This window comes from Lagopus muta, chromosome 6 (genome assembly GCF_023343835.1).
Source record: "Lagopus muta isolate bLagMut1 chromosome 6, bLagMut1 primary, whole genome shotgun sequence".
NCBI lineage: Eukaryota > Metazoa > Chordata > Aves > Galliformes > Phasianidae > Lagopus > Lagopus muta.
The window spans coordinates 35,835,783-35,849,606 of NC_064438.1; the positions used below are offsets into that span (position 1 = coordinate 35,835,783).

Sequence of the window (13,824 nt, forward strand, 5' to 3'; positions counted from 1 at the left end):
CATATTATCAAGTATAACCTGGTTGGCAGGTCAAACAAAGAAGTTAGAAAGCTAGCTATAATCTTAACTCTGGCAAGGATATTTTCTCCCACCCCAACGCCATAATCAGCCAGGCATTGTAATGGTAGCAACATGCTCCCATGTGTTGCTGTTATGACTTAGAGAAGAAAATAGAAGTTTTTAATTGACCTAAAGCAGTGATTAATCCACTATGAACAGTCCTAAAACATTAGGACATCAGCAGAACAATTGGTGAGTTAAAGAAGTTTTGTTTCCAGACAGTGTTATTCCATGATTATCTACATTTTATACAGCTTGGCAGTGGTCAACATTAGATCATTCAGAGCACAGAAAGTGTATTAACCTGTATCTCAGATGAAGCAATCTTCCTCACAGAGAACACTATCTACTGCTTCTGTAAGTTGGTTTCATTTTTACAAACACTACATTCTCTTCAAGCATTCTGGTATTGCTTGCTTAGAGATATCGGGCAAGTATTCTTTCACAGTGGTGTCATCTAGTGGTCAAATTAAATGAAAAGTATATTTCCTTTTTGTATCTGCCATTTCTATATGCTTTCTTCTTTCTTATTCCCTACATGTTAGAAACCTAGTTCACTTTGCCAGCTGACTACTTTTTTTTTTATTATGCCCCATACTAACCACTGGACTACAATCAGAAGTGCCTTAACATCAGTGAGGATAGGAAGGTAACACCTCATAAGCTCTTTATTAAGAGTGGGAGAGGAAATCAAAGAGCTGGTAAAGTTGCCCAACATAAAACCTCTGATCTTTTTATTGCTCAAGCCAGACTGCAAGCTTACAGATTAATTAATTATCACACTGCTCACTCAGTTACCCAAATAAAGGCAGATGTTATTTCTTTTAATAGCATCCAATCTCAGAATACTGATAAATCACAACTGGTTGTTTATACATGCTAGTTTCCTTTTATTTATTTATTTATTTATTTATTTTTTAAAAAGGCAGCACTGCTAAACTCAAGTTAAAAGTCATAGGTCCTGCTGTTGAGTTAATCACATTGTATTAGCTCTTATTTGGTTGTTATTCAGCCTATGCAGGCATTCATGGATGTTTCAGGTAAGGCTTCCAACACCACAGGTAACTGAATTCAGATTTTTAAGATTTTGTAAAGCACTTCAGCAAGTTTTAAATAATAATAATGCAGCACAGGACTAAGACAGCAAGACAAAAACCTGCAAGATAAGCCATTCTTTGCAGAAAAGACAGATTAGTACACACAGGTCTTAAACTACACATTCTGAAGCACAAATATAGTGATTCCAGTGCTGCAATATAGTATGAGATAAAGCATTAGCTGCTTATTTAACATCTTAAGTGATGATCAATAACATGAAATATTACTCTCATTCTCCCCTGTAACAAAATCTAGAAAAAGTTTCTATGCCTTTATCAATAAATAGCTTTCCATAAACAGTAATTTGACATTCTAAGTAACAGTATTTATTGACAGCTGTTCTCAATGCCTTAGCAACAAAAGTTTATACTTAATTGGAGATTAAAGTTTCTAGTCTATATAATAAGGGTTTCTAAGGGATGTTTCAAAAAAAAAAAAAAAAAGTGATTGCGTCTTTTATGCAAGCAGCACTACAAAAACACACAGAACTCTTACAGTTCTTCAAGTATTAATCTGAGCACCTCCCTTTTTGAAAGCATGGCACAGCTGCCACTTTGGAGGAAGGTCAGCCCAAGTTTAGCCTGAAAAGCGGAACACAAATAAACAAAGGCAGGCTAGCTATTTTTAAACTCTATATCATCTGAAAGAGTTAAAGTGCAAACACAATTATCTCCTTGCTGCTTCTACTAGACTACCAAATTGCGTGCATCATTTTCACAGACTGCCTGACCAAGCCAGGATTGGAGACTTCTCTGCAAATTCTCATTCTGGCCAATAATGACTGTTACAGCACTAGATATACCAAAGTAACAGGAAGGACAATAACTCCCAAACTGTTTGAGCTCCTCCTACCAGACCTCAGCAACAAAGTGGAAGCCAAAAATTCAAAACTGAGCAGTGCAATGATCTGCTAGAAACAATAAGAGCACAACAGGCACATAATAAGACCAGGAAAAAATCACTGAGACACAACATTGTGTAATAACCAGAAAGCACAGGTACAATACAGGAATTCTCAGTCTCAGAAGTCTTTTGCCAAGCCTCTGGACAAAGCACGGGCATTCTTACCCTTCCAGATGACCTGTCCATTCCTCACCAGTGTTACAGAATGCTTCTTACACTCAAGATAAAAGCACATTCTTTAAGACGAAACATTAACTTTTCCAGTGTTTACATTCTCTTCCACTTACTTCACTGAAAATATAGGAAAGTGCATCAAAGTAATCTATCCTACAAACAACTGCATGCACAAAGTTAGGAATGACATCAACGCTTAAATTACTTAAATAACCTTTATTTACCCAGCTATGTAGTGTAGGCTTCACATTAAAAGATGCAGGGAGCCCAGATAATAAAACAATCCAGCTGATGTTCCATGTGCAGAAAGCTTCATATATTAATGCAATTTACAGCAACCCTACACAAATAAGGTTTCATGATCTGCCTAATTCCGTTGGTCTCATGAGATCCTACATCACTAGAGACTGACAGGGAACATTTTTGCTAAAACAGACCATCAAAAACGCAGCTCCGCATGGCAAACACACAAATCACTTTGTTGAACAGCAGTATTATTAACAAGTAACATGAGTTAGTGTGCATAATCCTCAATGCAGTACTTCAAAATATAAGTCGAAGTCAACTCTCAATTGCACAGCAGAATAACTACAAACCACCTCTTCGATTTATATTATTTAATTATTCTAAGCCTAAAAAAGCCATCAAAACATTTAATTTGCATGTTTCCTAAACCTAATGAAGACATGAAGCAGCTCCCTGTTATACATTTGTCCAGAATATCAGTGGCATACAGTTAGCTATGGAGAACTCTATATGCTTTGTTTTAACAAACTATACTCAAGCAGCTTAAAATATAAATTCTTCAGCAGTTTAGGTAAAGATGGAAACAAATTTTGAATGATTGTCTAACCCACCCCAAAGGCTTAAGAAATTTAGCTTAGATATTATTAATAAATTTTCTTGTGAAACTGGAACATAAATATAAATTATTAAATATACTGCTTATTCAAAATTATGGAAAGATGCAAGACTGAATCAAAGGCTAGTTAAAAAAAAAAAAAAAAAGCAAGCTGTCTTCATGAGATAGAAACATATCACACCTTTACCTGAGCAGAATTCAGCCCACAAGGTAAGCAGAAACCATTTCCTTTGGGAAAACTTAAAAATGGGCTTATGACGTTGTACAAATGAAACTGAAATGGATTCTGAATTTCAAAAGATGTCATACATACAAATCTTTCTCATTTCTTCATACAAGACTACTTTTCATTTCAGCTTTGAAAAGCTAAGATACACATAAATATTTTAATGAAGAGTTTAGAAAAGCAACAGAAAGATGGGAAAGCTGCTCCTGGGGAAAAAAAAGGAAGTTGATTTTCTAAAGCATTTGTTGAGATAATAATTTGGAAACTGACAGTATGTTCAAAGATTGAAAACAAACACATTTCATTCGGCAAATGAAAATGAACAGGTAAATCACAGTTACAATTCATAATATTTGGGTTCCCGATTAGAAAGGGGAAAAAAAAAAAAAAAAAAGAATAAAGAGTAAAAATTTATTCCCTAAGCAAGATTACTTTGACACTAAAGATGTAGGTCTACTCACTAGACCAGATGGGAAAAACAGAAACAAGCTTTGGATATATATATTTTCCATACACAGAACAGCAGCTCTACCAAAATTCTTGTGCAGACTTCGCAGACTGAGACTTCGCTGGTTGAAAAGAACAAAAGCTTTCCATGACTTCCCTACTTTTTATTAAGCACAGGTCCACATAAAATACACATCCACAAAAGGTTCCTTGCAAGTTATCTCCTGCAGCACATAAACAGATATTCCCTTTTAACAAGGTCTGGATGAGATGCTAAGAAAATGTGCTTTTATTCTGCATGGGTTATCTGATGACTATATTGAACCACCCTATTCCTACCACCCAACATACACAATGTTATGAAGCCCATAGGGTGCACCTCATTGCTCTGCAGTGTAAGCTTGCACCTTTCTCCTGACAGAACAGAAAAGCAAATCACAGATAATCACCTATTACAGATATTTCACAATTCATTACCTCAGAATACAATTACAATTTTAGTGACTACTTGGAAAATGAAAATCCAGTTCTAATTGATTCTTTAAGCTTTCTTTACTTCAGTATACAAAATATCATTCAATTGACTGTGTCCTGTATGATTTCTTCAACAATTTCACACCATTTTTAACTCACGGTTTCTCCTAGTTTCTAATTAGATCTCATTCTACAAGCACACTACCTTCCTCACACAGGTGTGCCAAGGGACTACAACTTTTCTGCAAACCCACCACTGGAACCGAAAGTCTTCTGCATCAAGACTGGAGAGAACTGTCCTGCCTCAAGAGCTGTTTCTAAGCTAAAGAATGAGATACTAAGCCCAGAAATGCAATCCTACTCCAACATAATTAGAAGCAGTAACAGTATTGCTAGCTTAAGCATCACCTGACTTCTGGTGAGTTTGACAGAATTTATTATTCTGATTTTTGGCTTAAAAGAAGCCACACAAAGAAAAAGCCCACAGACTAAAAAAGAAACGTGTTATTTTAAATAGACTTACCTTTCACCATTACTTCTAATCATTTCCACTGTTTCACCAACAAAATACCGATCCTTGACATAGGCGAAGATTTCATCACAGATCTCGTGAAGTCGTGAGCGATGGGTAAGGGTGGCCAAGTAGAGAACTGGAATGATGAGCGCCTCTGGAAAACTTTGAAGATTGTGCCTGGCTTTCTTCTCCGATTCCAGTGCTTCCTGATATGTGAGTCCTGGTTTACCTGTGACTGCACAGCTCCACACAAGGCTGTTACACAGAATTGTGCGCTCAAAAAAATCACTGAAAAGAAAGGAAGTCAGAAAGAGAAAAAGAAAATTGTTATCTTCCAACAGTTTCAAGTTGATCCCAGTTTATAAAGCAGCAATTTCTGTTGTAAGTCTCAAGTTCAAAAACAGTTCTACATCTATGCCGGTTGCAAACACCATCAAGGTTTATTTATCACTTCTTAAGCCTTGGCTTCATAAATTGTTATTGTAAAAACAAAATTTCCTCTCACTACAGATGACATTTTATTTATTTATTATTTACAAGCAAATTTCACATGTAAGCGGCCTCATGCACAAGAATAATCACAGTGGGTTTATCGTGTCATGTTCTCATTGCATCTCCTGTATTTCCACAAAAACTAGCAGGAGGAGGGTCTAAAATTGTGCAGAGAGAGCAACCTTAAGATCACAGAAACATGCTGAAACTTGAGTATGTTTCAGATTTGGAGTGCTCTAGCTCACATATGAAAACATGTGAGAGGTAAAAAAAAAAAAAAAAAAAAAAAAAAACAATGTCTAGTACTTCTCTAAATAGTTTTTATTCCTTCACTGTTTGCACTGCTCTTAGAGAAACCACCACACTATTTTTTCACAGATCCTTCTCCCCTCCTGTTCCATTAGCAAATACTGATTCTCTTCCTTTCCTGTACTTCCAACTAATGCCAAAAATGCAGTGCTATTATTGCTTACTTACTGGTTATTACACTGGGACCAAGAAACAAAAGCTTTCATTTTCTGAAAGAAGAGCTTTTCAATTTTTGACAGGTATAAAAAAAAATGTGATTTGTTAAAACACATTTGAGATCACATAGTTGGCAGAGCTATTCACAGAACCCTGTTAGAATACCATGTGCATCAGTGGTATGACAGCAGAGCATTTTCTCAGTGCGTTCCAGTTCTGATGATTATTTTGATTTGCCTTCTTTTACAACTCTTTACAGATCAGTATTTATAGGAGTGCAACATACAACGTGAAAAATTCTGTTTGTTTCCTTGTGTTAGCTTAACAGAGCTATTTCAAAGCACACACACAACACTTTCAGAGCATTCCACAGCACTTGAGATAGCCACACTGCAGTTCATTCCTTTAAAAAAAATTACAGGGTGTAGTGCTGCTGTTTTTTTTTTTAAGTGATAGGACTGTTCAGATCATTCTCATAACAGGGTTACAGAACTGCACAGCTCTCGCTTGAAGTTCTTTGTTGCAGGCTCCCCACTAACCCACACTGACAAACATGCATCAGCCACACTGATGATGATATTCACTGCAGCTGGACAGATGCAACAGTAACACATTGAAAATGAAATGGAAACTCCAGATTAAGGACAATGGAGGGTCCTGGCTCAGATAATCCTTTCTGTAAGAGCAGAGGATTCCTCTGAGCGAGAGAAGGATGCTTGAGGAAGAATATCAGCTGTGACAACAGGAGAATTAGAAGAGGAAAAGATGTGGGATGTTATTCATATAACACAAATTATACTTTTTTTTTTTAAAACATTTCTTCTGCCTGCTTAGTATATTTGATAACACACAATCTAAGGCCTGAAATAACTGACAATTTGGTTTTTGCTTCCTCTAAACAAAAAATGGAGAACAAAGAAAGACAGAGAGAGGAGATAAATTATTCTCCACTATATGAAGAACAGATGGCTGTTGGCCATACTGTGTATGGAACAGAAAGAATATTCCTTTTCTGCAGTCAACCATATTGAATCCAACTGGGTATGAGCAAAATATGAACCATTATTGCTAAAGCTCTAAACAGTAAGACTTTTTAAAGAACAGTTTAGACTTAATAGGTATCTTTAAATTGATTTAAAAAAAAAAAAAAAAAAGTGATGGAATACACAACACATAATTCATCTAGGTCTGTTCCTGCCTACATTTCACTACTTCTGTGTGAGAAACACAGCAATTTTAATTAGCCTTACTGACTGCACTGGATAAACATTTACACAGAATCACAGAATTGTAGGGGTTGGAAGGGACCTCCAGAGATCATCGAGTCCAACCCCCAAAGTCTCCATCATCTCTCTACATACATTTCTGCCTCACTTAACAGAGGTTCTTGATAATTACCAAGAGTTATTTAAAAACAGATCAGAATATATGTTTCAATAATGACCAAAGAAAGAGCAGAAGCTGAAGCAGGCAGTATCCCTTGAAGGGCTGCTGCTGTTCCCTGTGTGGGGACACTAGGTGCTCCAGCTATTTAAAACTGCAGTATTGAACTTCTGGGGGGAAACTTTTTTTTTTTTTTTTAAACCCATGATTATTACAAGTGCAAAATTCTAAGATCACTTGAATTGAGACATATTGGAAGAAAACCTTTTTTCATTCACATACAGTGCTCTGTGTACCTAGCTTCACTGTAGCTCATTTCCTCTTCTGTTTTGTATGAATTTTTGCCCCAAAAAGTTACAAAGGAAAAAAGAAAACCATACCAAATACATGGGTTTTAGTTCTGAAGGCATTATTTGTTGGTAGCCAGTCATTACACATCACACATCAATACCATCTGTGGCTTAGTCTGTTAACACAGTTTTATTGCAATGTTTTAATGATCTCACCAACTCAGTTTGAGAGAAGAGAGAACAATCACAACAGCAGGTTTTATTGGTGGCACTGCTCTCCCCGCCTCTGCAATACACTCCAGCCAACATGAGAGGATTCACAGAGATCATACACAACAGCCACCAAGCAAGCAATTGGTACCAAGCAGTGCTGTACTTGCTCTGCCCGCAAAAAGCAGCAGGGCACTCAGCCATATTCGACATTCAATTTCAACACACACAGCAAGTGCATCTGCTGCTCATAGTCTTAAATACACCCTTATCAGGGGTATTACAATTTCAGGACTTTTGCGCTGTTTCAGGGCCTGCACAACCCTTGGCAGGGTTTAGGAGGAAGCCCACAGATGGCAACACACTGAGCTCACCCAGGTGCTTCCTGATCAGATCAAGGTGCTGCACCAGGAGAACCCAGCTGTGGGTACAGTAATTCACATTGACTCTCAGCTGGACACCTGTTTGCACTGACGTGACAGAATCAGTCCTCCATGCAAGGTAAGCTAAGCAGCAAACCATTTGGTATTTGGTAGTTCCACACTGCTTTGTGAGTACTGGACAGAAGGCAGTTTATTAGTTGAAAGAAATAATTCTGGAAGTAAACTACTTGGAGTTTCTGTGTTGACTGCGCTTGCAATGGATATTAAAATAAAAGAACCAATCAAGCACAGCAGTAAGAGATGGCTCTTGCCTTAGCTAACCAAGAATCGTCATTATTGAGTCTAAGCTCTGCAGTATTTTTAGTACTTCAAGCACATGCTTGTTTCAAACAATTTTCATTCATTTTTAACATATATTAAAAACAAGTCAGAAGAGAACAAGTTTTGTGGGTTTTTTTTTTTGTTTTTTGTTTTTTAAACAGAAGAATTATACAACAGGGAATGTAGAACAGGAGAAACTTATGCTAAGGGAGATTTAAGAGAGAGGAAAGAGCAGAAAAATTATATGGCATGGCTGATCCATGAACAAGATTATTTCTAATACTGAAGCCCTTATCCACATCTAACATATAATCTATGTAGTCCATGTTACCAGCATATTCACAGACAAACTCTCCCATCCAGCATCACAGAAGTGCTTATGTACTCAACCTGTTCCCACAAGTGGTCAATAGTACGTACTGAGTAGTAATGTACAAAAAAAAAAAAAAAAAAAAAAAAAAAAAAAAATCAAAACAACTAAAAAGACATCTATTCCCCAATGTTGACAGGTTAATCACACATTAATATATTTCAAATTGAGGATTTTTTCTTCAACAAAACAGAAAAACCCATCTAATTAAGCTAGGTATACTCTAAGAAGCCTTTTACACAGACCTCCTTTTGACTTTCACCAGGTGTCCCACAGGCCAACCTATTAAAGCTTTTTTCAGTAAGTTCTAAAGATGCAGAACTCCCTTCACTCACCACATTCCTACCATTGGTCTCTGTACTACTCCGTTTTTCTCAGCTCCATTGAATTTTCTCTTAAGGTCAACTGCCTCTTCAAACAAAGAAAAGAAAAAAAATAAAAAAGAGTTCCTACCTTTCAGACTGTCTTCACAAGCAAGACTTGCCATACTCTGCCAGTAGTTCTCACTGCACATCTCAATTAGCTGTTCACAAAGTGCCAAGACCAGCAACAGCATCTCACTGTGCACCCCCACACACTCCTAACTTGTTTTTCCTACCACCACTCCTGAGACTCTTTGGCTGATTCCCCCCCATACCAACCCCATGGCAGGGACTAGAAGGAAGCATTAAGAACATCAGCTCCCTACGCCTGCTGCTCTTGATAAATACAACTGAACATCACCATCTCACTGTACCTTCTTCTAAAATATTGCAAAATTGTGTGATGGTATTTCTCATGAAAAAGGAAATGGATTCTTAACAGGAAGGTCACTTTACAGAACAGCAGTCTTGCCAAATTCTGCTTGCATTAGCATAAGGATTTCTTACACAGGAAAGAATAATCCTACGTATGATTTGTACTCATCTCTACTGGTGCTGTTGCGAGCATAGAAATAACTCTTCAGTGCCCTAAATTTGTTCAAAAAAAAAAAAAAAAAAAAACACAACAAACCAATTATCAGATCGTAGTAGGTAACTGAAGTGCTCATATACATGAGGTAAATTCAGGTTACCCCATTTATCAATGCAGCCTCTGTGAGATAGTCAGATTCTTTTTCTTTTACACTCTCCCTTCAGAAAATTCAAGTTATTATCACAAAAGTAGATTCAAGAAAGATTAATTCAAGCAACAGCTTTCTTTCATGAAACAACTAGCACCATTTTCAAGAAGTGGTCCCTGCATATTGCCATTACCCTAACTGCTGTTGTTTGGCAAGAGGGCAATATTCTCATCTCACAGCAGCCACCTGAGGCACTGCTTTGTAGCGAGATCTGTGGTCCAAGAGAGGGTGGGCGCCTGCAGAGCTTGCCGATGTTCCCTGGATCATATCACCACCAACTCACCTTCGTCTGAACACATCCAGCCACAGTACAACAACATACCATGTAAAAAGTACTCTGCTTGTCGCTGTAAAGCATCCATTTTATCCAATGCAGAAAAATAATAATTTAAAAAAAAAAAAAAAAGCAAAGATTTCTGCAGGAAAGGCAGAAGTACTTCCCCAAACACCATATCCCAGCCCCGACCTCTGGTCAAGCCACACACTGGCACCGCTAGGGATAGCCTGTGTGAACAAGTTTAAATTTATCCCTTCATTCATACATAGGTTAAATATAGGAATTGGTTCCGCATTAAACATTCACCACACTGTGCCGAAGCTGAAAGATACCTTTCATGCTAAAATTTACTCTAAACTATAAATACACCAGAAACGTATTCAAGAGCAGTGCCAACAAACGCACGGGAGCCACCCGATTACGTGACGGCCACGCAGGTAACCAGAAGGGCAGTTTCGGACACACGGGGCCGCCGCAGCCGCGCAGCCATCCCCGCAAGCGCCAGGCGGTTACCCAGCCTGGCCCCGGCCCGGCTGTACTCGGCGAGGTGCATTTGAGTAAGAAAAACAAGTCTAAGCATGAAAAAGATCTAGGTGTGCTCTAATTTCGTATGCTGCAAACGAGAAGCATTTCTGATTTAATCTCATTAGTCTGCGCGTCTGTTGTGCAGACAAAAAAGGGAGAGCTCGGCGCTGGGGCCGCCCCGCAGGTGGGACGGAGCCGAGCGGCTCCGGGACACGGAGCCCCGCGCCCAGAGGCGCTGAGCACTTTTCCGCCCATTGTTCTGACAGCGCTGACACCAACTTAGGGACGACCCCTCCTGCGCTAACGACAGCTCCTCGACTGCCTCCGGTCATCGCATCGACAGAAAAGAAAAAGAAAACGAACGGAGAGGGAGGGTTGGGGGGGCAGCGAGAGGACCGTAACCAGAGGGAGCGGGGGACAAGAGTCCCCGCCGGACGAGCGCTCCACCACCGCTCCGTGCCCCCGCTCCCCCGCCCCGCCCGGAAGCAGGTGCAGCGCTGCGGGCTCCCGGGGCCGGGCCGCGTCCACCCGGGTCAAGCGGCGGGCCGGCAGCCGGCGGAGGGCGGGGCGAGCGCGGCTATGGGCGGCGCGGCGGCTCTGACACCGGCCCGGGAGAGGGTGCCGGGAACAAGAAGCTCTACGCGGCCCTGCGCCGGCCCGGAGGCTCGGCGCGCTCATACGCACACACACGTACACACACACACAACGCACGCACACACACAGCAACAGTACGGCGGGCGCGTGCCACGCTCCGCGCGCGGAGCAGCCGCCGGATCCCGGGCCCGGCGCGCGCGCGGCGGCCGTTTGTTGTTGCCGCGTCCCGGCCTAGCGCAGCACCGACACGCGGCGAGATGGGGGGAGGGAGCAGCGGCCCGGGGCTGAGCGCCGCCTCCCACGCGCGCAACTTTCACTTCCCCGCGGAAGGAGCCGGGCTGCAGCCGGCCGCCCCCTCCCCGCCTGCCATTCTCTCCCCGCGGAAAGACGGGGCCGCGGGATCCCCCCGCCGAGCGGCGAAGGGATTCCCCCGGCCGGGCCGGGAGATCCGCCCTCTCCCCCCCACCCCGCGGCGGGGCACGGGCTCGGCGCCAGCCGCGACCCCTCCCCGCCGGGCGCCCCGCGGCGCTGCCGGGGAATCCCCTCCCTCCTCCTCCCCGCCCAGGTGTCAGCCGTTGGGGGTAACCGCTCCCGGCCGCGGGGAAAGAGGGGGGTGAGGGGGGGGGGGGGGGGGGAACGGCTTACTCGTAGTCCCTGAAGATCTCATTGGTGACCCTGCAGTAGAACACGCGCTCGTCCGGCCGCAGGTCGGCGGGGGGCTTCTCCCTCACGAAGGGCTTTCGGTGCAGCAGCGGCATCGCCCCGTTCCGTTCTCTCCTCGCTGCGCCGGGACCCGGGGAGAAAGGAGAAGGAGGGAGGCGGTGAGCGCGGGCCCGGCGCGTCCCTCCCCCGCGGGCGCCGGAGAAGGAACGGCAGAGAGCGGCGGCACGGCAGGATCCGGCGGCGGCCTTTTGTGTGCCTGACACGCCGCTGCCTGCCTGGGACTGCGCGGGGAGCGGCGGCGGATCCTTCCTCCCCCGCCTCCTCCCGCCGCTTCACAATGGGGCCATGACGCCGAGCGGCGGGCGGGCGCGGCGCCCCCCCCGTCCGCGCCACACAACGTGCTCGGCGCGGGGACACCCCGTCCGCCGCCGCCGCCGGCTTTGTCTCCGCCGGCCCCCCCCCGGCCCCGGGTCACCCCTTCCCCGCCTCCGAGCCGCGCGTCGCAGCCGGACACAACTTCCACTCCCGGCGGGGCGAGCGCGGCGGCGGCCGATCCGCCCGCTTCCTGCCGCCCCGGCGCGCTCCGCAGCCCTTTCCGCCCCGGCCGCTCCTCGGCCGCCGCCTGCCTCCGCGGGACGGCGCGGCCCTGGCTCCGGGTGCGGCACGGCGCGGGGGGCTGCCCGGCCCTGGCCCTCTGCCGCCCGCCTCCTACCTGGAGCCGCTGCTCGGGCGTTACGCGACGCGGCCCGCGGCTCTGCCCCGCTTCTCCTCTGCCCCCCAGCTCCTGGGAAGTTTTTGATCTACTTCTTCGAGCCCTCAATCAGGAAGAGCTGCTGGGAGGAGCTTTCCACTTCTCTCCCCTACATCTTTATTGGCCGCTCGGTGCCTTCCAGCGTGTGTCACACAGGAAGACAGAGAGCTACATTATTAATTAATGGCTGAGAGGGCTCATCCTCCATTTTTGAATTATCAGCCTGCGATCTGCCGGGCGAGGGGAGGAAGGCGGTCCTCGCCGCTCGCCCCCCGGCCCCGGGGATTCCTGCCCCGGCAGCGCTGCGCTGAACAGACAGCCTCGGCCGCGCGGCTCCGCAGCTTTCCCTTCCCGAAGCCAGGGAGAGCCGGCTGCCGACGCACACGGCGGCACAAGGGTGTGCGTGTTCTGCTGCAGGCAAGGTCGTCTGCGCGTCAGATATGCCCGGAGCTGGGCCCCGTTACGTTACCCCCTTTATTTTTCCGCCAGTTCTTTGAAAACGTCCGTACATCGCGTTACCAGTGTACTCGGGTTTTGTTTTTTTCACCGTTTTCACTATCTTTAAGGCATTTCCATACATAATTAAAACAGGGGCGTTAGTCTAATTGTGTTGTCGTAAGTGACAGCCGGCTTAGAGATGTTTGCACAGAGCCCACCGCAAGCTCCAGCACTTGCACAGTAAGCGTACATAACTATTGCAGAAACCCCCCAGAACCACCCAGGTGGACGGCGTCTGAGGGCTGACATCTAAGCAGGAATCTTCAGCATCAACCCTGCTCAGGCACATAAAGGTGCTGTGCTACTTCCTGCACCTGTGCAGGGGCTGTTTGTCTTCCCTGTAAGAATCGGCGTTGCATTTAGCCCGGATGACTGCGATCTCAAAGAATGTTTACACTCAAAGTCATTAATTGCTTTGTTTAAAAAGTGATCGGGTTTTAATCAAAAGCACTGAGAAATGCCAGTGCTCTCCTCAAGTTTACAAAATATGAAGCTTGAACTACAGCACAGGTTAGCTCCGAGTCCCACCAGCTTATTTTTATTTGCCAATTGGCTTCACTTTCAGTTTTTAATTAATTACTAGCAAATGGCACAAATGCAACTTCAGTTAATGCACTTCTAGCACATCTAACATCTCATAAATTTTAGTTTTGCATCAAAACTCTACAGTATGCCACGGTTGTGACATTTAGTGTTGGCAGCCCTTATGATTATAGTGAGATTTTGCAACACTACGCTTTGT

At 44.0% G+C, this 13,824-nt stretch overlaps 1 protein-coding gene across 5 annotated transcripts in view; it reads right to left on the reverse strand.

Annotated features, from left to right (window-relative positions):
• The window catches only part of BAZ1A (bromodomain adjacent to zinc finger domain 1A), a 55,505-nt gene extending 42,504 nt beyond the window's left edge, over window positions 1-13,001 (reverse strand). For 2 of the 5 annotated variants that reach the window (XM_048947840.1, XM_048947838.1), the window contains exons 1-3: window positions 12,546-13,001; window positions 11,816-11,951; window positions 4,768-5,046 (exon numbers count right to left, since the gene is read on the reverse strand). In XM_048947840.1, the coding sequence (XP_048803797.1) occupies window positions 4,768-5,046; window positions 11,816-11,928 (392 nt within the window). In that variant the 5' untranslated portion in view covers window positions 11,929-11,951; window positions 12,546-13,001. Of the gene's footprint in view, window positions 1-4,767; window positions 5,047-11,815; window positions 12,130-12,545 lie in introns of those variants that run through there. The other 3 variants (XM_048947842.1, XM_048947839.1, XM_048947843.1) reach the window with 2 other exon arrangements.
• Window positions 13,002-13,824: the final 823 nt, after the last annotated feature.